At 48.2% G+C, this 21364-nt stretch overlaps 1 protein-coding gene across 1 annotated transcript in view; it reads left to right on the top strand.

Annotated features, from left to right (window-relative positions):
* Positions 1–21364, top strand: part of PLB1 (phospholipase B1) — a 194555-nt gene that overhangs the window by 138538 nt on the left and 34653 nt on the right. The window contains exons 21-37 of the mRNA XM_041757008.1: positions 817–868; positions 1195–1275; positions 4135–4200; positions 4517–4617; positions 6625–6706; positions 9114–9218; positions 9341–9436; positions 9637–9708; positions 10635–10673; positions 11180–11240; positions 12106–12164; positions 13073–13146; positions 17290–17333; positions 17895–18003; positions 19421–19472; positions 19870–19950; positions 20495–20560. Coding sequence (XP_041612942.1) covers positions 817–868; positions 1195–1275; positions 4135–4200; positions 4517–4617; positions 6625–6706; positions 9114–9218; positions 9341–9436; positions 9637–9708; positions 10635–10673; positions 11180–11240; positions 12106–12164; positions 13073–13146; positions 17290–17333; positions 17895–18003; positions 19421–19472; positions 19870–19950; positions 20495–20560 — 1240 coding nt within the window. The remainder of the gene's footprint in view (positions 1–816; positions 869–1194; positions 1276–4134; positions 4201–4516; positions 4618–6624; positions 6707–9113; positions 9219–9340; positions 9437–9636; positions 9709–10634; positions 10674–11179; positions 11241–12105; positions 12165–13072; positions 13147–17289; positions 17334–17894; positions 18004–19420; positions 19473–19869; positions 19951–20494; positions 20561–21364) is intronic.

The following is a 21364-nucleotide window of genomic DNA, read 5'->3' as shown; positions in this document are numbered from 1 at the left end:
GATGGTGCTGGAGACTAGGGATGGTGGTGGTGACAGTGGTGGTGGTGATAGAAGTAATTCAATGGACCATTTCTGATATGGATGCTCACCACATGCTGCTCTAGGTTCTTTATTAAATCCACCCAACAACTCTGTGAAGAAGGGATGCTTACCCTCCCCATCTGCCACAGGACCAAAGCAAGGGTTTGTAAAGTTAACTACTTGGTGAAGGTCTCACTGCTGGAGCAGGAGTCAGCCCCATGCTGCCTGACACCAACCATGGCTCTTACTCCATGCAGCTGTTCTGCTCTTCTCATTTGCTGCTCCTCACGGCCCTTTAAGATAGAGAGGTTTATCTCCGTATTTGCAGTCTTTTGGAATGGGGAACTTAAGTTACATTCCTACAGTTAGCAGGAAGCCACCAAATGTCAGACCCGGGTGTGTCTGACTCGACCATGTCACCTTGAGGGTGAAGGTACCCTTGAGGTGAAGCTCGTGGCACCTATAGAATCAGTCCCATACCCAGCCATTTCGTGTCATGCATGGCATGCACATGCAGCCTTCTCTTTGTCCCGAATGAGCCTGGCTTAGAGGAGACAGTAGGCCAATGAGGAAGCATCCACCAAATCACCCCCTCATAGGCGGAATGTTTAGCCCTTCCCAAATCACAGCCCCAATTCCCCCACCCAGCCCTCCACCACCAGAGGGACAGGAGCATGGCCTTCAGTCCAGCTGTCCTGCTACATATTCGTTCCTGCTGTCTCTCTGAAGTCCCCTCCTTGACCCTGCTTCATGGTCCCTGCTCCTCACATGGTGTTTTTGCATGTGTGCCCACAGGGATTTACCTGTTCAGGCCAGGAGGCTGGTGGACCTGATGAAGAATGACACGGTAATTCTGGGGGAAGTGCCACCTGGGGCTGCTTGAGGTAGCATTCCCCGGAAGAGGGAGTGAGCAAGAGATATCCGTGAGACAGGGTCAGCCCTGGGGTAAAGGATGAGGCCACGTGGATATCCAGAGAATCCACCTTTAGAAACAAGGGATCTGGCACCTGTGACCTATGACCTCAGGACCCCAAAGCCAAAGAATAGAAAATATTAATGTCCAAAATATTAATGTCCCTCTGGTATGTAAACACCCATCCCTGCCAGTGTTCAGCACTTCGTAGTCTTCTTGACTTTGGAGCAGGTCACTAACTTGTTTCCTATTCATTTCAGAAGATAAATTTTCAGGAAGATTGGAAGATAATAACACTGTTCATAGGAGGCAACGATCTCTGTGATTTCTGCAGTGACCCGGTGAGTCTCTAGGCCCTTATCTCAAGATTCCCTGAGGGAGAGATTTCCACACCAGGTGGCTAGAGCAGTGTGGCAGGGTTGGGACTTGGGGCTTGTGGCCTGGGATTAACCCCGAGACCAAGAGTGCATTCACCTCCAGGGAAAGATTCAACAGAGCTGGTTATGAAAATTGATTTTGATTAGGTTTCATTACAGGAAATCTGATCATATCATTCTAGAAACCAAGATAACATTCCAAGGATCTAGGAAAATCAGGTGTATCTTCATAGAGATCATTGTAAGTCAGCTCCTTTTTCCAGCACTGACCTGCCTTACTGTCTCTATTTTGAATGGAAAAGTTGATTTGCTAATGCAAGCATTTAGACAAGGTTCAGAGCCAACTCATTCCAAGCTGATGGGAACTTCAAGAGCGAGGCTGCTGCCCTGTGGGTATGGTGCTTCTTCCTGGAACCCTGGAATCTCTGGGCTGGAAGAAACCCCACAAATCCTAACCCTATTGACCACTCTCCCACCTGTGGCAGGAAAATGCCTTTCCTAGACTCTAGCTGTTTAATATTCCCAGCGATGGGCAGCTTTTTAATTTGCCCTAATTAGTATTATAAGCAGGTACCAATTTTTTTTTGTAGTGTTTCTTTGTTAAGCCCAGATGGGCCTTCTTATAACTTCTGCCTTTTCTGTCTATGCTGGGCATGGCTGCACCTCTTCTCCATTCAATTCAGCTAACTTTAAAAATAATAGGTTTAAAAAAATTTTTTTTATTTTATAAGCAATGCACACTAGAAACACATCAAAGCACAGAGAAAAAAAATATTTTCCATAATTACAGCATCCAGAAATACCATTGCTAACATTTTGTTAAATGTCTGTGAAAATGGAGAACTTGCTTTATTGTTTGCTAAAAATAGCGTCATTTTGGAAATATTGTTTGGTGGTCTGCTTTTTTTCAGTAGCAATCCATTGGGAAGATACTCCTATGTCAGTAGTCAATTTTCCATAAAATAATTCCTAATGACTGGAGCCCATAACCAATACTGGCCATGCTTAACTGTCCCCAATTATTACATACTTAGCTTATATTGCTTCTAATTATGCCTGTTATAAGTAACAGCAGGAGAAACATCCATCTCTAGATGCATCCACGATTGTTTCCTGATATATATTCTTAGTAAGACTTTGAAGCAAGACAATATGTACATTTCCCCTAATGTTTTATCTTGAAAATTTCCAAACATACTGAGAAATGGAAAGCATTGTGCAGTAAAGGCCCACATACCCACTGCCTAGATTTTATAGTTGTTAACATTTTGCTGCATTAACTTAACATATATTTATCCATCCATCTTATTCTGGGCGGACTTTGCACATTTTCAGTGCTTTGGATACGGATTGCCAAATTGCTTCCAGAATGTTGGTATCAGTTATATCTACTTCCTCATGCTCCATCTGTCAATGTATGCTATTTGTTTTAATAGCTGCTAATCTAATAAATGAAAAACCTGTATCTTGTTTTCAAGATCTGCATTTATTTGATTAAGGAGGAACAAACCTTTATTTCACTTGTTTAATGCTCATTTGAATTTCTCCTGATAAATTCTATATGACATCTTCTGTTAAGGTATTTATTATTCTCTTACTGATTTCTAAAAACCCCTTGTATTAAGTAAACTAACACTTTCTCAACTATGTTGCCTAATTCTTGTTTTCCATTTAGTTGTTTTTATAGTGTTTTCTGATAAACAGAATGTTTTTAATGCCTAGTAGCATTTGCTGGGTGTGTATAATATGCCAGGCACTGTACTGGGAGCTAAGCCTCAAGGCTCTGTCCTCAAGGAACTCACAGTTAGAGAGGGAGGCACAGACAATTCACCATAACATGATGAGGACAATGTTGTGGTGTGGTTGTAGTGATACACATGGAAGAGAACCCTGAAGTAAGAATTGCCATGGGAATTGGTGTTTTGTAGGGAGGAGAGTCAGGGGTGTATACGGAGCAGGAGAACTTCCACCTAGAGCTAGAAAATGAGGACATAAGCAGAAAGAGGACCAGCAGAGCAAAATTTAGGAAGTAGAGAGTCTTGCCTGAGCCTTGAGAACTTCTGCCCTAAGGGGCAATCCTGCCCCCCAGACCCCTCACAGCCTGCTCTCCTGGCATCAAAGTCACCAGAATCTGGGGTTTTCAGACTGTGATGTGACTGGCTCACCATGGGCCTGGGACTGTCACCGAAGCAGGTAGGACCTCACTTCTTGAATGCTACAATTTTGATTCACTTGGTAGGCAGGGCTTTTGGTTAGATTTCAGCCAGAGAAAGGGTTCTACTTAAATAAAAGCCACTAAGTATGGAGATACAAAGAAATAAGATTAAAATGTGTTTATGCTTTGGAAAGGGGGTTCACAGGATCCTCTTCTCCTACCATTATCTCCTTAAGTGATTCAATTGGGCAGTAGATCCCCAGGCTTTTGAGGCTCTAAGCAGAAGAGCTCAGGCCATAGGACCAGAGAACATTCAAGTTGCAGGAGATCTTAGAGGTCCTGTGCTCTAACACCCCATTCTAGAGGGCCCCAGAGATGTGATATGCTTTAGCTAAGTCCCTACATCTGGTTAATGTGAAGTGGATTCAGAGCTTTCCATAACTATGCAGGAAAAAAAAAAAAAAAGGTTTCCCTGGGGATCACAATCATGACCAGCACAAGAACAGTGGGATTGGTATGGAGGCTAGCGGCCCCAAAGGCAAACCTTGTGTTTCAGTGTTACCCATTCTGGCTGAAAATCAAGAAGGACGGGACCCAAGACATGAAGTGGCCCTGGTCCACAGAGAGATTGGGTGGTAAATGGTTTTGGACCTTTCCTCTTCCTGCAGGTCCGCTATTCTCCCCAGAACTTCACGGACAACATCAGGAAGGCTCTGGACATCCTTCATGCTGAGGTGTGTAGGCTGGGCTGTGTGGCCTCTGAGCAGCTCAAGCACAGTCCTTCTTGGGTCTCAGGCCTGGCCCAGAGGTAGCTCTGGCTTCCTGCCTCCCTTTCTGTGGAGGCCAGCACTGACCATGCTGTTGTCCTGGTCCTGGAAGCCTGAACACATAGATGTCAACTGGGGGAGGCAAGGCAGGAGAGATGAAGGAAGTGGACCACATGAAAGACCGCAGACCTGGTATCCAGCAGGAGGGCTGACCCTGGGCCCAGATGAGAGACTGGAGCTGCCAGTCTCAATCTTCCTGGGGACTGGTCTTGCCTTTGCTCAGGTTCCTCGGGCATTTGTGAATCTGGTAAAGGTTCTGGAGATCATCAACCTGAGGGAGCTGTACCTTGAGAAGAAAGTCAACTGTCCAAGGCTGATCCTCAGGTGAGAAGGAAGCTTTGCCCTCTGGTGCCTAAAGTGCCATGGGACCCTTAGCAGAAAGTAACTTTGATTGTTAGAAAGCCCAATGGCAGATGTGAGAAGAGATGTGAGAAGACCACCCCACATTCTAACCTGACAAAGCCTAATGGGTTTTCGTGACCCTGGTGAGGGCTTCAGCTACCCTCAGAGTACGTGCTTACAACCCAATCGCACTCCTATTGTCCTGGCAGCTCAGGACACCGTCCAATCCTCCCAGGAGGGAAGAGTAAAGTGTGAGGAATGGAGTAGGCCGGTGTGGGCCAGGCTCCCTGGCCACCACAAGGTGTGTCCAGAGCTTCCCTCTCCCTAGAGGCCCATCTCCAGGACAGAAGGAGCCTCTCTGGTGTGGATGTTCTAGGCACTCACAACTGTAGGACTATTGTCACTTGTTAGAGGAGAGGGTGGTCAAATGGGAATCCAGGAACAATCTTCCCTGAGGACAGAGAGCCCTGATCCTGGGAAGGCCTTTGAAAGGCCTTCTTCATCCCCAGTCTCCAGAGCCAAACAAAGGTGGCTCCCTCTCTAATATTACACATCTCCATGACCTTCAGGATCAAGACAGCCTTCTAACCCAAGCACGAACATATCAGCATTCTTCGTGTAAGGCCTTCTGTGGACTGTTAGCCTAGGTCCCGATGGCTGTGCCCCACCCCAGCTCTGTAGCCCTCTACGGGCCCCCACGGCAGCCCCGAGACACCACGTGGTGATTATTCATGTGCCTCTCCCCTACAGCCCTGACCTCTGTCTGAGTCATGCCAGCACAGCACAGGGGCTCCATGGCTGTTTGCTGACTGAATGAATGATTCACAAGGAAGAGATTTGCTCTTGGAAATTAAGGGGTACCTTGGCTGCTACCCTGAAGATGCATGTCAAACCTCACCTGGGGGCCCAGACTGCATAGCCCCCCGCCCCCCAGGGAAGGCCTGAGGACACCATGAGCAGGAGGATGGCTGTGGGATGACACATGCCTATTAACACAGCTGGTGTCAGGCGTGCTATATTTTTAGCTGCTGACTCATCCTCTGGCTCCCACTTTCTCCAGTCACTGGGCCACACAGGGGGTTCAGTGTATTCATTTCAGAGCAGCTTACCCCAAAATTTCTTACGACCAGTCACTGCAGGGTTTTCAGGCAATTAAAGCTAATGGTTCAGAAAGCTAACGGATTGGCCAGGTCTGTTCTCAGCTCTGAAATGGCCAAGTCACTGACTGTCAGGTTAGGCAGCCTCAGGGTCACCTTGTCCTGCTGCCTCTCTGCTGTTCTGTCTCAATGGTTGTGCTTTCCTTGGAGACGCGAGTCTACTCTGAGCCATCCACACTGTCATCCCCTCTCCCGCTTCCCCCACCCCCTGGACCCAAAGCCCAGATATGCAAGATGCCAACCAGAGGAGAGGTACAGACTGGACAGAAGCAGTTTAACCAGGGATTAAGAGCTCAGGTTCAGACCAGACAGGCTTGAGTTCAAGTCCTGGCTCCCACACATAGTATCCGTGTGACTCTGAGCAAGTACTTAACCACACTGAGCCTTAGTTTTCTCACCTATAGAATGGGGTTGATAATACAACTTCTTGGATAGCTAAGAGGATTAAAGGGGCTAATCCTATAAAGCTCTTGGCACGGTAAGCATTAGGATGTGTGAGCCCCTGTGTTGATTGTGGGTGTCACTGTTAGTATTTAAAGATAGGTATGCTTTATCTGTGCTGCATGGTCTGTCCTCATTCATTCTGCAACTCAGCTCTGTAAGTCACTCCTGCAGACGTCAGAAGTAACTGTTTCATTTTCATGAGAAAATGCAGTTCTGGAGAACTTTCTCCAGCTTCACCTGGCACTGTTGGCAGGTTAGCCAGCCGGGACCTCCACTAGCACAGACTCCTGATCCCTCCAAGTCAAATATATTCTCAATCTCAAGTCGGTGTCATGCATTCAGATGGGGATCTTGGTAGCATAAGGCCTCTCTTTGGTTTGATCTGCAGGAATCTGTGCCCCTGTGTCCTGAAGTTTGATGACAACTCGACAGAACTGGCCTCCCTCATTGAAGTGAATAAGAAATATCAGGTAAGCTGGGAAAGTGTCCTAACACTGAACAGGAACTGCTGTGTGGTTTGATTGCACTGGTTAGAAAATGAGGTCATGCTTATGTTAACTTGACCCCAACCATCCAGTGTGAGGTGTGAGGTTACCACTGACCAGTTTGCAGATTTAAAGACACCCTGAAAAGTCACAGGGACTGTGATTCAGTTTATTCACATCAAGCTGTAGAGCCAAGTCATTGAACACACTTCACCAAATCTCAGTTTCTGGCCTTACACACACACAAAACATTTGTCCATGGAGAATGTGTGTGTGTTTCTGACTCCTGGCTGAGAAACCCTTTCCACCTAAGACAGTCTAGAGGATTTGGTGAGATAACATGCATTTCCTCTGCCCTCTTCTCCCACGGAAACAGGTGTTTTTGAGGTACACAGAGAGAAAGAGAGTCAGCAGATGATCTCCAGACATCCTGTGGTTTGTTCATTTTAGGCCTTTTTCCATGCACTTTGACCAGAGCAGCTGGCTCCCTTGATTATCTTGAGTTTCCCCGAAAATAATCATCCAGTCACTCAAGAGGGCAATGGTAGCCTTCTAGCTCTTCTAGAGTAAGCTACAAACAGCTACCAGGGTGGATCCATCCTTCAAATGCATGGATTCCTTGGAGCAGAACCACTTCCCTGCTTTGAGGCAAATGCACCCATCAGGGATGTCAGGACTCAGGGGAACGAATACTCTGGGTGACTCCCCTGCTGCACTTCCTTCTGCTATGGGCAGGCACCTCTCTGCCTCTGGTGAGGAAGTCCATGATCCGCACCAGGAAAAGGAAGGCAGCCAAGGTGATGGCCATGAGAGCAAACCTATTCCAGGTGGAACAAGTTCTTGGGTGCAAACAACAAAAACCTATGCAATGCTGGTGAATTGAAGCAGTTGTATTATTTAAGCAAACTGTCTGGAAGAGTTAAAAAGCTTAGATCTGAGACTGTGCCACCAGAAATCACCGCATCATGAAATTCTAGAGGCCAAGCCATGAGGATCAAAATCAGGACAAAGAACTAGTTCAGTGGAGACACCCCACTGTCACTGCTGCTTCTAGGAACAAAATGTAGCTGCCACCCTCAGCAGAGAGGATTCTGTGCTGTCCATCTTCCTAGCACTAGTTCTGGAGGGCCCCTGGCCATGTACCTAAGCCCTAGTGTGAGGGTCATCCGGAAAGCCAGCATTTGTCTTTCTCACCCTGTACAGTGGGGGGCAGGCTGCTCTTATATAGTGGAGTTTTTCCAAACATAGGAAGTGGATTCAAATGCTGTTCCCAGATCTAATCTTGATTACTACTGAGATCTAGGAAAAGTTCATGGTCAGCAACAGGAGGCCATCATGCCTGCTCTCAAAATCCTCTCCCTACTTTCTGCAAAACCTATGGCTCCCATCACACTCCGTGGAGGTGATCATTGCTATTAATAACCACCATATGCCAGGCATTCTAGGCACTATTTCTTTTCTCAGAAGGTGCATGGTTCCACTGTGAGCCATTGTGGCTGATCCACAGAGTAAGCAGTAACATTGGAAGGGATGTAAGGGCTCATCGAGGCCTTGCCAAACATTCTTCATTTACAGATGAGGAAATAGAGGTCCAGAAAGGGAAAGTATCTTGCCGAAAGTCACACAGCTACTTAGTGGCTTTGTGCTTTCTTTCTGGCAGACCCTGGGAAAAGTACATGGTGCCTTCTGAAATGACCCCACTAATGCTCCTGACTTCCTTCTCCAGCCAGTCTTAACCCCAAATGGTAGAAATCTGGTAAGCTGTGAAATGGCAGAGGCTAACAGAACCTGGAGCCAGAAATGGGATAACTGGTCCTCCTGGAACCGAGTCCAAGTGGGAACTATGAGAGCAACAGCTCTGTTATCCTCCTGGACAGGTCTGAGAGTCTCAAAGAAGTGTGTAGACACAGGAGCATGCATGCTCACACACGCACACAATGCACAAGTGTTATAAATGGGTGTTAAATGTCATTGCTGATTCATCTTTGATTTTCTGAACAAATGTAGGACAGAATAAATTGAATGTAAGGATTATCCCAAAAAGACATTTAATCAAATTCATACCCTGTGCCCCGCCCCTGCCCCAGTCTTTAATCAGAAACTCTAAAAGGAGATCAAGCTGAAGGTCTTAGGTTTTTCCTTATCTTTCTCCACCACCACCCCCCCCCCAAGCCTAGGTCAAATACATGCCATTGCAGTAGGAGTTGGGCAAGGTGTTAAGATAAAGGCTGATCTAAAAAGTAGCTAGATGGTTCCTGATCAGCTGAGATTTTGCTACAGATTGATCTCAAGGGGCAGATTCTGTTTAATTATTTGGCAGAGAAAGAGATTGCACGAAGCCCGAGCAGATGCGGGGAGCGCCCTGACCCTCACCCTCCTTTGCCTCCCACAGGAAGGGACTCACCAGCTGGTTGAGAGTGGACGATATGACACAAGGGAGGATTTTACGGTGGTTGTGCAGCCATTCTTTGAGAAAATGAACATGCCAAAGAACTCGGTAAAGAAAGCAAGCGTCGTGGGTAAAGGGGAGCCACATGGTACCCAGTCAGCTCTGAGTGTCACTATCATGTGTATTGGATGTCCCTATAACGTGGCCCCTCCTTTCTGCCCTGTGTCCAGGAGGGGTTGCCTGACAACTCTTTCTTTGCTCCTGACTGTTTCCACTTCAGCAGCAAAGCTCATGCCCATGCGGCCAGTGCCCTCTGGAACAGTGTGGTAAGATGACTGGGGTGGGGGTGGAGGGTGAGAAGGATTCTCCCTCTGGAGTTTCAAGAAAGACTCTGGCAGAGGCCCAACACTCAGGCCGTGTGATTCCCCGCACTGTAGTGATGACAAACCCCAGTCCTTGTGTCCCTCTGCACTGCCCCAGCCTTGACCTTTCCATTCTTGCCCCCTTTTTCCACTTCTTGTTTTAGCTGGAACCTGTTGGCCAGAAGACAACACAGTATAACTTTGAATACAAGATCAATATCACATGTCCGAACCAGGTAGTGTGACAAGTGCGTCCTTGCAATAGGTCTGTTGGCCTGAGGCATCTTTTCCAGGATTTTAAAGTCACTTGGGTTTCTCAGCTCATTTCACGCCCAGTTCCCACCCCCACCCCAGACTCCAGGTAATCATCTACAGAGACCCCTCTGGTTGGACCGTAAGGGGTGACAGCCCCTGGTGGCTGGTGGTTCCTAGTGTCCCATTGCCTCTCCATGTCCCCGGGAGCCCGAGCATGAGTCTGGGCTGCACTTGGCAGGGCACAGGAAAATGGAAGCACCATTCAGCTCTCATTTTGGAGAATAGGGGTAATGGAGAACATCAAGGCTGGGATGGAGCAGAAGGACACCCTGTCTCCATGTAGCCACTGCCTCCATGGCAGGATAGAAAAGCAAGAAACTGAGACCTGGAATAATATCTGCTAGGGCGATGGGGGTGGTGGGCAGTGTGTGGGCTGGTCAAATGGAAGCTAGAGCTAGGAAAGCCAACATGAACTGGGAAAGCAAAGCAGAATCAGACTGGGAACCTCTGAGCTGGGGCTTACATGGGACAGGACATCAAGGCACCTGACTTTCTTGCCTGGCAGGGTAGGAGTGGCAGGGGGTGGCAAGGGGTCTAAGGAGAAGGGGACACACACAGAAGCAGAAAGCGGTGCTCTGCTGGGAGAGGCAGGGGCAAGGAGGAGAGGGAGGAGATGCGGGGACCCCAGGCAGCTGGGTGGGAGGCGGAAAGCAGACTGGCTCACCTGGGAGCCACTGCAGGATTTATTCTACTTGTTCCTCTGAGAAGGCCCAGTGCATCCTGGGAGGGAGCCCACGGCAGTCAGCCTGGCAGGGAGGGGCTTGGGAATGTGGGCAGGGGAGGCCCAAAGGGTTGTGCAGGAAGCAAGCGGAATTTGCTGGAGTTGCTCACCGCCCTCTTCTCACAGTTCTGGCCGTTTCTGAGCACCTACAGGAACAGAGTGCAGGTACGGGCTTGTTTCTTCCTTTTGGCTCTCCACCCAGCACAGTGGGCAGCCCCTGAGCTGGGACTGGCCCAACAAAGTGGGGTGGCATTGTGGGCAAGGGTCCTGATGGGCGGCCGGGGGGATTAATGCTCTTCTGACCGGGCAGTGGACAGAATGAGCCATATTGGTAACAGCCCAGGTGGAGACCAGCCAGTCAGACCTCTTCAAAGATATAGGGGAAGGTAGTTTCCTCCTCATAAAGCTGCTGCAGAAGCAGAGGGGGCAGGGGCTGGGGTGGGGTCATTGTGTTGATGCTCTGATTCTTGCGCTGGATGATGGGGGACAGCCTGAACTAGGTCAGCTGATCCCCATGTGGGATCACCTAGGGAGCCTTCTACAAGTGTCCTTCCAGGGTGGGACCCAGGAATCGATCTGTTTGGTAAAGCTCTCCGAGTGAGTGTGATGCCCAACCAGACTTTCTGGACCCTTTCAACCCTGAGATTCTATGATTCATTTTGTGCCTTCAGGGTTATGGGAGCGAGCTGCCATGCAGGGACAGAGCCCCTTCTGCCTCGATTCCCACCTCAGGTAAGCCCCTTATGATACACCAGCACCCACGGCCCCTCCGCAAGGACTCAGAGACCAGTGAGTGCTCTGACAAGACTTGGCATATGTAACTAAATGACACCGTTAGTGCTGGTGCTTGCCTCCTATCTGAGTGGTTGCCTGGCTTGTCGCCCTCTGCCCTGCAGTGACATCTTTACCCCACAGGACCCAAGGTGACCAGGCCAGGAACTGTTTGCTGCCCTCTCAATTCAGCCTATTAGTTGGGGGCTCCCATATACTCACCCTTATTGGCCCAGCCCAGTGATGTGACCTCACTGAGGCCCAGAGCTGGAGGTGGGGTGCCCAGGGAATCCCAAGAGCAAGCCAGCTCTGCGGGGTGTCCTGTGGCCTCAGACTCTACAATCACTGCTGCCTGCAGTAGGACCAGAAAGTTCCTTGGAGTCTTCAAAAGAGATTTGGGACAGGGAAAGTCCTGACATGATTATTTCTCAGATTCTTGGTGGAAATCCAGAATGCAGTTCTAAATGGGCTGAGCATCAGACCCTGTACCACATCTCAAATGGTCCAGCGCTCACAGGGTCCTGCACTTGGGTCACAGCAGCCTCCCACACAGCCATTGCCACTGAAGTGGTAGTTTACACTCTGCCCTACCTACTGTCCATCCATCCACCCACCCCCTCTCCTGCCTCTCCCTCAAGACCTCTCTTCCCATAGGTCCAGGATCTCTCTGTTGGGTCTCTTACGGGAAAACTCGTCATATGACATCTGCTTCTGTGGCCCAAACACACTTGTGGTCTGCATCTCTGGTCTTATTTAAGTAGGAAGCTCTAGACTCTGACTACAGGTTGCTTCCCACCGCCTCAGGTGTGTCTCCCTGTCTTTCCAGTACACACCCTGAGACCAGCAGATATCCAAGTAGTGGCTGCTCTGGGGGATTCTCTGACGGTAAGGACTCTTGGGCCCCAGCTGGGGTGGGGGTGGCTGTACCAGTTCCAGGGCCTGCACCCCTGACTTCCACATTACCCTGCCCCTCTATCCTGTCTGTCCATCCAGTGGTTTGATTTTGCAGCCACTTTCTCAATCAGCTGTACAAGGGGAAAATCTTTTTCATGAGTGAACTGAATTGTCTCAGACAGTGGGGGTTTTGAACACCTAACAAGACTTTTTTCACAATTGCAAAAACATGTCATTTCAACTCAAAAAAATCTTCTAAACCTACCTGTGTGGGTGCCCTCTTCCCTTTGGATTGTGCTTTAAGAATAGCTCAAAGCCTCACGTATATTCCCGCTTTGCACCTACATGAGAAGCAGCAGTCTCCACAATTGTGGCTAAAGCTCTGCTCCTCAGTTCCAAAAAACAGGACTCTCTGATCATCCCAGATGACCACTTTCTGGCAGCACTTCTAAGGCTATAAGATTGCTTCACAGAATGCCCCCGAGGGACAGAAGAGAAATGTGAAGTTTGAGAAGTCTGTCCACTCCTGTCCACTCTAATCTAGAGGCTCCTTCTTCATGCTTATGGGGCAACTTTAGGAGCATAATGCTGGTAGTAATAATATGGCAGTGTCTCGCATGTGCAAAGCACTTTGGAGTTTTCAAAGCTGTTTTTACATCTATGATCCAATTTGGTCATCAGTACCATCCCATGAGATCAACAGGTCATGTCCCCAGTAAGGAGGCAGCTGAGACTTAGGGAAGGCAGATAGCTGGAAGGGAGTGTGGTGAAATGCAAGCCTGGTCTCTGACTTCCAGCCCAGGGTCTGCTCACACCGCACAGTGAGTGTGTTGGGCACTGCCTGCGTCCCTTTCCTCTGACTTGCTCAATTTCCTATGGATTTTGATGTGTTTTCAAAGGCTGGCAATGGAATTGGCTCCAAACCAGATGACCTTTCTGATGTCACCACTCAGTATCGGGGGCTGTCATATAGGTAATGTTAACCCTCCACATCCCCCCATCCAGTGCTCGGTCCCAAAAATTGGGTGAAGGGGTTGTCTCTTGTAAATGCATAAATATTAAAAAGCAATGACCAGATCTGGAAGGGGCTTTCAAAAGGAAAACCTATGTATTTCTGCAAAATGCGGCCACATGGTGAGTGGAGAGGATATATTTTATTGTGGATAACTTTTTTTCTTTAATTGTGCAGAAAAAGAAAACCAGGGTTATTGCCGGACTCCTGGGTCCACAGATCTAACATGAAATGCACCCGAAAAGCACCAAACCTCTGAATCTTCACCTGCCTGTTTGCATGTATATGCACATGTGAAGATCTCCGTCTGTTTGCTGTCTATATGTATTTATCTGTGTCGTTCTGTACTCACGCCTCTGCCTTTACCTATATGTACACATCTGTCTGGAAAACCCTGAAATACAACACACCACTTCAGGAGGAAAGGACGGAGACAGACTCACCAGCCCTGAGCCCTTCCCGGGTGCCTGCACCAGACTAGACACTGAGGCAGGTGTGCGAGGCGAGGTCCAGGAAACATAGGCAGATGCTCATGCTCAACTGGCAAGTGCTGAGCCTGGGTGGCTCAGACAGTTGAGCATCTGCCTTCGACTCAGGTCATGATCTCAGGGTCCTGAGATCGAGTCCTGCAACAGGCTCCCTGCTCAGCAGAGAGTCTGCTTCTCCCTATCCCTCTGCTTCTCCCCATTCTTGTGCACGCTCTCTCTCTCTCAAATAAATAAAATCTTGAAAAAATAAAAGATGCCTGAGGGCTACAGGAATAGAGCAGAGGGAGTAGGAAAGCTTGGGAGAAAGTAGGAATTGACAGATTACCAATTAGATAGATGAGAAAAGGGGCGTTCCAGGTGGGAGGCAGAAATGCTCAGGGCAAGCCAGGTGAGTGGTTGGCTGTGGGCGGGTGTTCTTCAGTTTCTTTCTTTCCCAAAGAAGTTCGTGTTTATGGAGGTTTCACGGTAATTGGCAATTAGCCCAGAATTCCAAACAACTAGAACAAGGCCAGCCAGGAGAGGGCAGAGTGCTGAGAAGTTTTGCAGCCAGAGAACATGCTTGCCTCCTCCCTTTCCTGCTAAGTGAATTCAAATGGAACATTTCTTCCAGAAAAGTGAGAAGGAACAGTGTGGGGATGGTTGAGTCTATGGCTGTTCTCTGGCCAACCCTGAGGCCAGCCCCAGAGGGGAATGTCTTCCCAGGTGGGGGTGCAGGAGAGAGGACCCGGGGCATGGGTAGCAGGAGGACCAGTCTCTGTGGTCCTCCCAGCTCCCCAGCCCCCACCTTTCCCCATCCCCACAGCTGGATTGAGGGCTTCTAATGGGCTGGAACAGAACTGGACCTTGCCTCAAATGTTACTGAGGCTGCGAGTACAAAAGAAGCCAGAGGGGAGGAAAGAAAGCAGAGCTATGACATACAATCCAGAAACAGCATGAGCTGGTGCCAGCTGTTCTGGGTTTTGCCTAGAGAAGAGGGTGGCTTCAGGTCATGGTGTGGGAAATCACACCTGGTGGTGTGGTACAGGGAAGGGAGGTGACATGCTCCACCCTACCGCCCAATGGGACAGATTCCTAGGATTCAGATACAAACAGGCAGTCTTCTGCTGGCAATGGAAACATTCAGCCTTGCTCTATTTCTCCCTCTAGGGGAGGCCAGGTGTGGCCTGATGTTTCAGTCCTCTGGTTCTAAGTCTTACTGAATAGCCTTGCCCACTCAGTGGCTGCTGTGCCTTTATACCCCTTTTTTTTCCTAAATGTTTCAGATACCTGCCCCAAGATCCACTCACGCTAATGATGGAAACTGGGTCAGAGCCTGAGATACAGTTTGACACTTGGGTGAAATAGACTAGTGTTTCCCAAAGAGTATTCCATGGAACACCAGCCCCCCACAGGTTCCTGAGCAGGGCAAGATTCTTCGTATTGGGGAGGGAACATTACTCACTATATCCTTCTTGTGGAGAACTCACATGTATGTTAGCATATTTAACGCTCTGAGGAGCCTTCCCTGAAGAAATCTGCTTAAATTGTTACCTGTTTAATCCAATGTTTCTCTTAATCCTTTCTTTGTTCACAAAACCTATTAGCATCCCCTGGGCAATGTCCATTTAGTAGGCTGACCTGAGAAAAGCAATTTTCTGAAGCCATTAAAGTTTCTTATTTGGAAACAATAGGCAATGAATGATTCCAGGTAAATTAAGAATATAATTTGAGTCTCTTCCTCCAAGGAGACAAAGTGGAGAGGTGGGGACTGCATAGAGTCAGACAGGGAAGATGACCCAGAATTCTTTGGAGTTGGGTTGCCAGGAGCAGGACCTGTAGGAAGAGGCTTGGCCATGACTATTTCCAAGGCCCCTTGACCTGAGAGAACCATACAGCAGGGACAGGTGCCAGCTTTGGCTAGTTTAACTGTGTGGCATGCCCAGAGGTCATGGTCATTTAGAGCATTGCTTTTTCTTCAGTTGTTATAAATAAGTGTGCCTTTTTGGTATCAAAGACCAAAATAAAATTTGCCTACCAAAAAAAAATGTTTAAAAATTAATTACGTGTTCAATCTCACTGAAATTCCTTCCACAAATGTCTTGAGTATCTACTCTGTAATTCTCTGTGCACGACAGATGACAATAGATTAACAAAACCCAGGCTTTGAGCTCATGGTTTAATATAAATTAATCAGAAGGATCACATACTAACTAGCTGTTTGATATGGGTCTGTTTTCTTTCACATGTCATATAGTTCTGATCAAAATGAGGGCTTAAATATTTTTGTGTCCATATTTATTTGTGTAATTCTCTTTCTCCTAGAAATGTTCACTCAGAGATTTCTGTAGCCTGTTGGACTTGGTCAGCTACAGCATCTAAAACAAAGATGCTTTTAGACAAATGACACTACAAAGTACTTGATGTGTGTGTTTCGGTATATCCCCATGCTTGTGTATATATGCTTATTGAAGAAGAAAAGGAGGCTGAGTTAGAACACAGTGATTGGAGAAGATACATGGATTTCTAATTCCCTTTGAAGTGTAAAGTGTTCTGATTAAATGCACTTAGTCAAAAGAAAGAAGGATTAGGAAGCAGCTAACACAGCAAGCTTCATGCACAGTTGGAGTAGAATCAGAAGCTCGAACAAAGGTCCAACCACTGGCCAAGTTAGGTTCAGACATGGGATGGGAGACGGGAGAGAGACACCTGAGTGAGGTATAAGGGCAGGGCTCACCGGGCTTATTTCTCTCTACCGCCTGGGGCTGTGGAACCTCTGACTTGACCATCCTCGTAGAATACAGTCTTCATTCCAAGCAATTCCTTGAATGAAGAACAGCCATGACTTCAATTCATGGCCCTGTCCTCTGGAAGTCTATACTGGTGGGCTGGATGCTAACGCTGTGTTCTCAAAATCTGTTGACCTGGAATAATATGCTGGCATTGAGGAGGGAAGTGCAGGAAAAAGGAAAAACAGTAAATACATTTGAACATTGGACTTTGTTAAAATAGAAATACTTCTCTCCTGGCCTCCCACATGTATTCAATTTAAATGCATGAAAGGAAATGTAATTTTGAGTGTGTCTTAAGGTTAGCCTGAGAACCATGAAATTAGATTCAAGTACATAAAATCAGGTTGGGCATTGGAAGGCAACGAGAGGCCATCCCCTGAACCTCCCAGTGGAATTTAGCTCCCCACTGGGCAGAGGAGAGCTAATCCATTTTCCAATGGTTTGCAGCTCAAGCTGGTTTTCAGTTACCTTTCAAAAGTTAATTAACCCCAAGGTACCTCAGCTTCTTCCTCTGTCAAATGGGGATAGTTGCATCTGTATCAGAAGCTTGTTTTGTCAGGAGGTTAGGTAACTAATGTAGAGAATCTAGTACATGCTGGGCACCTAGTATATCCTCAGCTAAGTGCTTTCCTTCCTGACTCGGTGGGAAAAAGAAGCAGCTCTTTTTTGCCTTCAAATTCTGGACTTGGGCGGAACTAGCCGTCTAGGGAATTCATACTTAGAGTTTCTCCAATATGAAGAGTTCAGAGGGTCTGGTACATCTTATAGGCACCGGATGGCATAGGCACTAAGAAAGGTGGGGTGCTCTTTCATAAACTCTCTCTCACTGGTTTGCTCACTCCTTACAGTTCAGGAGGGGACGGCTCCCTGGAGAACGTGACCACCCTACCGAGTAAGTACCCACCAGGAGCTTGAGTCTATTCACTGGTTCCACCTGACCCTCCCCCTTTCTAAGAGTATCTCTCAGCTAAGAAAGGAGGAAATAATCTTTGCATACTGCCATTGAGTTGGAGGAGAGGCTCACTGACAGGTGGCTGAAGGGGGTATCATAAACACTCTCTTTGGAGCCCTGAGGCCTGAGTTCAAGCCCTGGTTCTTCTCTGTGCTTGCCAAGTGACCTAGAGCAAGTCACCAAATACTCTGAGCCTTGGGTTTTTTTCAACTGGCCCAGAGGGTGCAGAGACCATCAGATGAGATGGTGAACATTCCCTGTATTGTGAAGGAAGGGAGGAAGAAAGGGAGGAGGGGAGAGGAGGGAAGCTGAGAGGGGCTTGCAGCCTTGGCCCACCATGTCATCAGGTCACTTCCTCTCAGAGAGCCCCAATTCCTGCCAGACACACCCTCTCCCTCCCCACCTCCCCTGGCTGCATGTCCTTAGTAATAAAGTCTACTCTGAGGAACCTGCCCTTCCCTCTTAAATTCCCTGTGTCCTGTTCCACCCCTTCTCTTCCAGATATCCTTCGGAAGTTTAATGGAAATCTCACAGGCTACGCGGTGGGCACGGGTGATGCCAATGACACAAATGCATTCCTTAATCAGGCTGTTCCTAGAGCAAAGGCTGAGTAAGGCATCTGGGGGTGGGGGGCCTGTGGGGGGACAGAGTGGGAGGCATGTAGTCCCCTTTAAGATTGTAATACTGACCTCCATATGCAAAGGGGGCATTTCTCCCTTTGCAGCAATGATTTGAGAGGTCTTGAGCCACTCTCTTCCCTGGCTGCCCCTGTGACTAAGGCTGTAGCAGAGCAGCCAGAGAGGCTGGAGCTGGGACAGGAGGCATGTCCCTAGAGGCTGAACTCCTGACCTTGCTTCATGGGCAGCATGTTCTAATCATTCAACTAACTTACTAACCATATCCAACTTGTAATACTCACCATGGCATAATGGTGCTAGAGAGATTTGCTCTCCAAAGCCTCACAAGTGGCAGTTCCCTGAAAAGATCAGGGAGTGCCAAAAAGTGAATGAACAAGTGGGAATCTCCATCCCTGGAGGCTTCTGGGGCAACACGTTATAGCCTGACCCTAGCCCTGTTATGGAGCTAGTAGGAAATGCGACTGAGAACCCAGAAGCAGCTGAAGCAGGACTACTTAATTCCCCATGGTGATCTCAGGAGGTCCCTCACCCTGCTCCTAGCAGCCCCAGCAGCCTGAGCTTCCCAGCCATCTGGGCCTCCAACACGCTGGCACCTTCCAGCCCAGGCCCACACTCTTCTAGCTGATGGGCACAGCTTTTCCAACCTGCTCCTCCAATCTGGGAAGACCCTTCTTGGCAGCAGAAACACCTGAGGACAGATGGACCCACCCACAGGTCCCAGGAAATCACCGTGCCAGGGCTCCATCTCACCCAGACCTATAACGAGGGCTTGAACTAGTGGGGAGCTCAGGATGCTTGAGACCTAACCTTCCCATGAATTATAAACGCAGGCACGTGTAAGCATATATTTATTCCCCACCTCTTTCTAAAAGAAGCATCTGGCTAAGTTAATGAAAAAAATAATGGAAGTAACTGTAACTGAGAAAAATCATAGCCAGTGGTGGTGGGGAGTGGGTCAAGATGAGCATTTTTGTGATTATTATACCTGAACATCAAACTGTCAGCTTCCTGGCAGCCAGGGGAAAAAGAGGAAGCATGCTAAAACTGTCATGACTCTACTTTCATAATCTATACCAGTCCTTCAAAGGAGATGAATGGTTTCCTAGCATGGAATCCTAAAAGACAGGTTGCATGTGAAGTCCTTGAAAGGAGACCATGAGTAACAAGTACAATTGACAGTACCCTCGACTGCAGCTTCAGGACAGACAATTAGCTTTGCAAAGAGTTGTTTGTTGTAATAACTCTCTGGACCAGACAAATAGTTCTTTGTTGGGGTCTCTGGTAGTTCACACAATGGAGACAATGCCATGGAAACCTCCAGTCCAGAGCCTTTAGGAGAAAAAATCCAGACACTATTCCTTAATAGGACCAATTTCCTCTCCTTCTCAGGGAACTTATGAGCCAAGTCCAGACTCTGGTGCAGAGGATGAAAGATGACCATGTGAGTCGGATTTATAGTTATTTTTAAACACTAATTTTCTAACCCACTGAAGTCCCCAAATGGAATGCTCTGCCATGAAAACAGTGAGCCACTGTCAATATAAGAGGCATTTAAGCTGTGGTAGGACAGCCCGTGTCTGAGGCCCTGGAGGAGATTATGTCCATAGTGATGGAGTGTGGGTGGGTAGGTTGTCAATGATCACAGTGATCTTGAAAGTCCCTCCTGATGCTAAGGTTCTGTGGTCCATAAATAAGCTTCTAAAATTCTTTCAGCTCTGAGTTTCAGATTCTATTCTTTTGAGTGGGCAAGGAAGTCCTAGAGGGTTGAATGGATTTCCTAGAGCTGTGGCATTGTTTGTTTGTTGGAAATCATCAAGCATTTTCCTCCTTCTATATAGAGAGTGAATTTCCAAGAGGACTGGAAGATTATCACAGTGCTGATTGGAGGCAGTGATTTATGTGACTACTGCACAGACTCGGTAAGGGGGGCAGCCAGGCCTACTCATTGCTCCTGATATTGACCAAAAGACCATAGATGTGCTCTCTGAGAACAGTCTCTAGAACCAACCCTGGGACTGTCCAAAGCCTCTGTGTGTGTGTGTGTGTGTGTGTGTGTGTGTGTGTGTGTGCGCCTCCTCTTACCCCATGACCCTCAGGTTTTTGGTTCTAATTCCATGTCCCAAGTGGTATGAGGTAGCAGGTGGCAAATATGGTGCTTCTGCTCCACTCTTACAATTCCTGAGAATTCAGGAAGTGGGGAGATGTAAACCCCAGCAGTAGGATGGAGGACCCACACATTCAACTCTTAAACTAAAGCTCTGGCTGAAGGTTCCAGTCTTCTAGTTGGCCCATCTTTGATAATAGCCAGTAATCAACTGTTCAGGTTCTAACATGATGAGCTGGTCACAGCCAGAAGCCAGAGGGAGGAGAAGTCCTTGGGATGGAACCAGAGGGGTTGAAGTTGAAGGCCCCACTCCTCCCTCTTCTGAACCAGCTCCTCCTCTCCCTCCCTTGCCCTTCCAGAATCTGTATTCTGCAGCCAACTTTTTTTATCACCTCCGCAACGCCTTGGATGTCCTGCATAGAGAGGTGGGTAGAGGCTCTGACAAGCTGGACACATGCATGTAGAGGGTAAAGGTGGTTGGGGAAAGAAGGTGAGAGATGCCCTCCCCTGAAGGAGACAGCCAAGGGTATGGACTCCTTCCCTTTCCAAAGATTGGGGTCTACCCCCAAGGAAGCCTATTCAGTTTGGAATCAGCACAGAAGGATCTCAGGCTTGATGAAAAGAAGGCAGCTGGTATGCTAATTGTCCCCTCCATGACCTGACACATTCCCTGGTGGCAGCAGCAGGGTGGCTCCCAGGCTGGGCCCCCCACACTATACCATGGACTGTATCTAGAGCAACCCCTCTCTGGTCCTGTTCCCAAGAGCTTATTCTTTTTCAACTCCTGACATAGGCAAACTGTTCCAGCTGCCCAGGGAGAGCCCTCCAACTCCCACACGCTTCTCTGGGTGGCTGAGTCTCCAGGCCTACTCAGCAGAGATGGTCCACGTTTGGCTAGAGGGAAATGGCAAATCGGGCACCTAGCTCAGCACATTTGAAGCTCACTAACTGATGGCTGAATGGAGCTGAACTGTCAGCATTTAGACTCACATCTGCCATATTGTCCTATGCCAGGAGGTGTCATTCTTGCTGCAGCTAGTGTGGGTGGCATAGCCTGCATGGGCCCTAGGCAGTGATCCTGTGTAGGCAGTGATCCTGTTGTAGATGCCTTCCCAAAACTCCACTCAGGGACAACTGAGCTGGAGTTCCATAGGAACCCTAGAGCTAGTTCCTACTTCTCAGGATCCTAAGGCAGCTTGAGGAAGGAGCCCCCAGAGCCCCCTCTCTCA

This window comes from Vulpes lagopus, chromosome 5, assembly GCF_018345385.1.
Source record: "Vulpes lagopus strain Blue_001 chromosome 5, ASM1834538v1, whole genome shotgun sequence".
NCBI classification, from domain to species: Eukaryota; Metazoa; Chordata; class Mammalia; order Carnivora; family Canidae; genus Vulpes; species Vulpes lagopus.
This window is presented reverse-complemented; position numbering and strand designations above follow the sequence as displayed.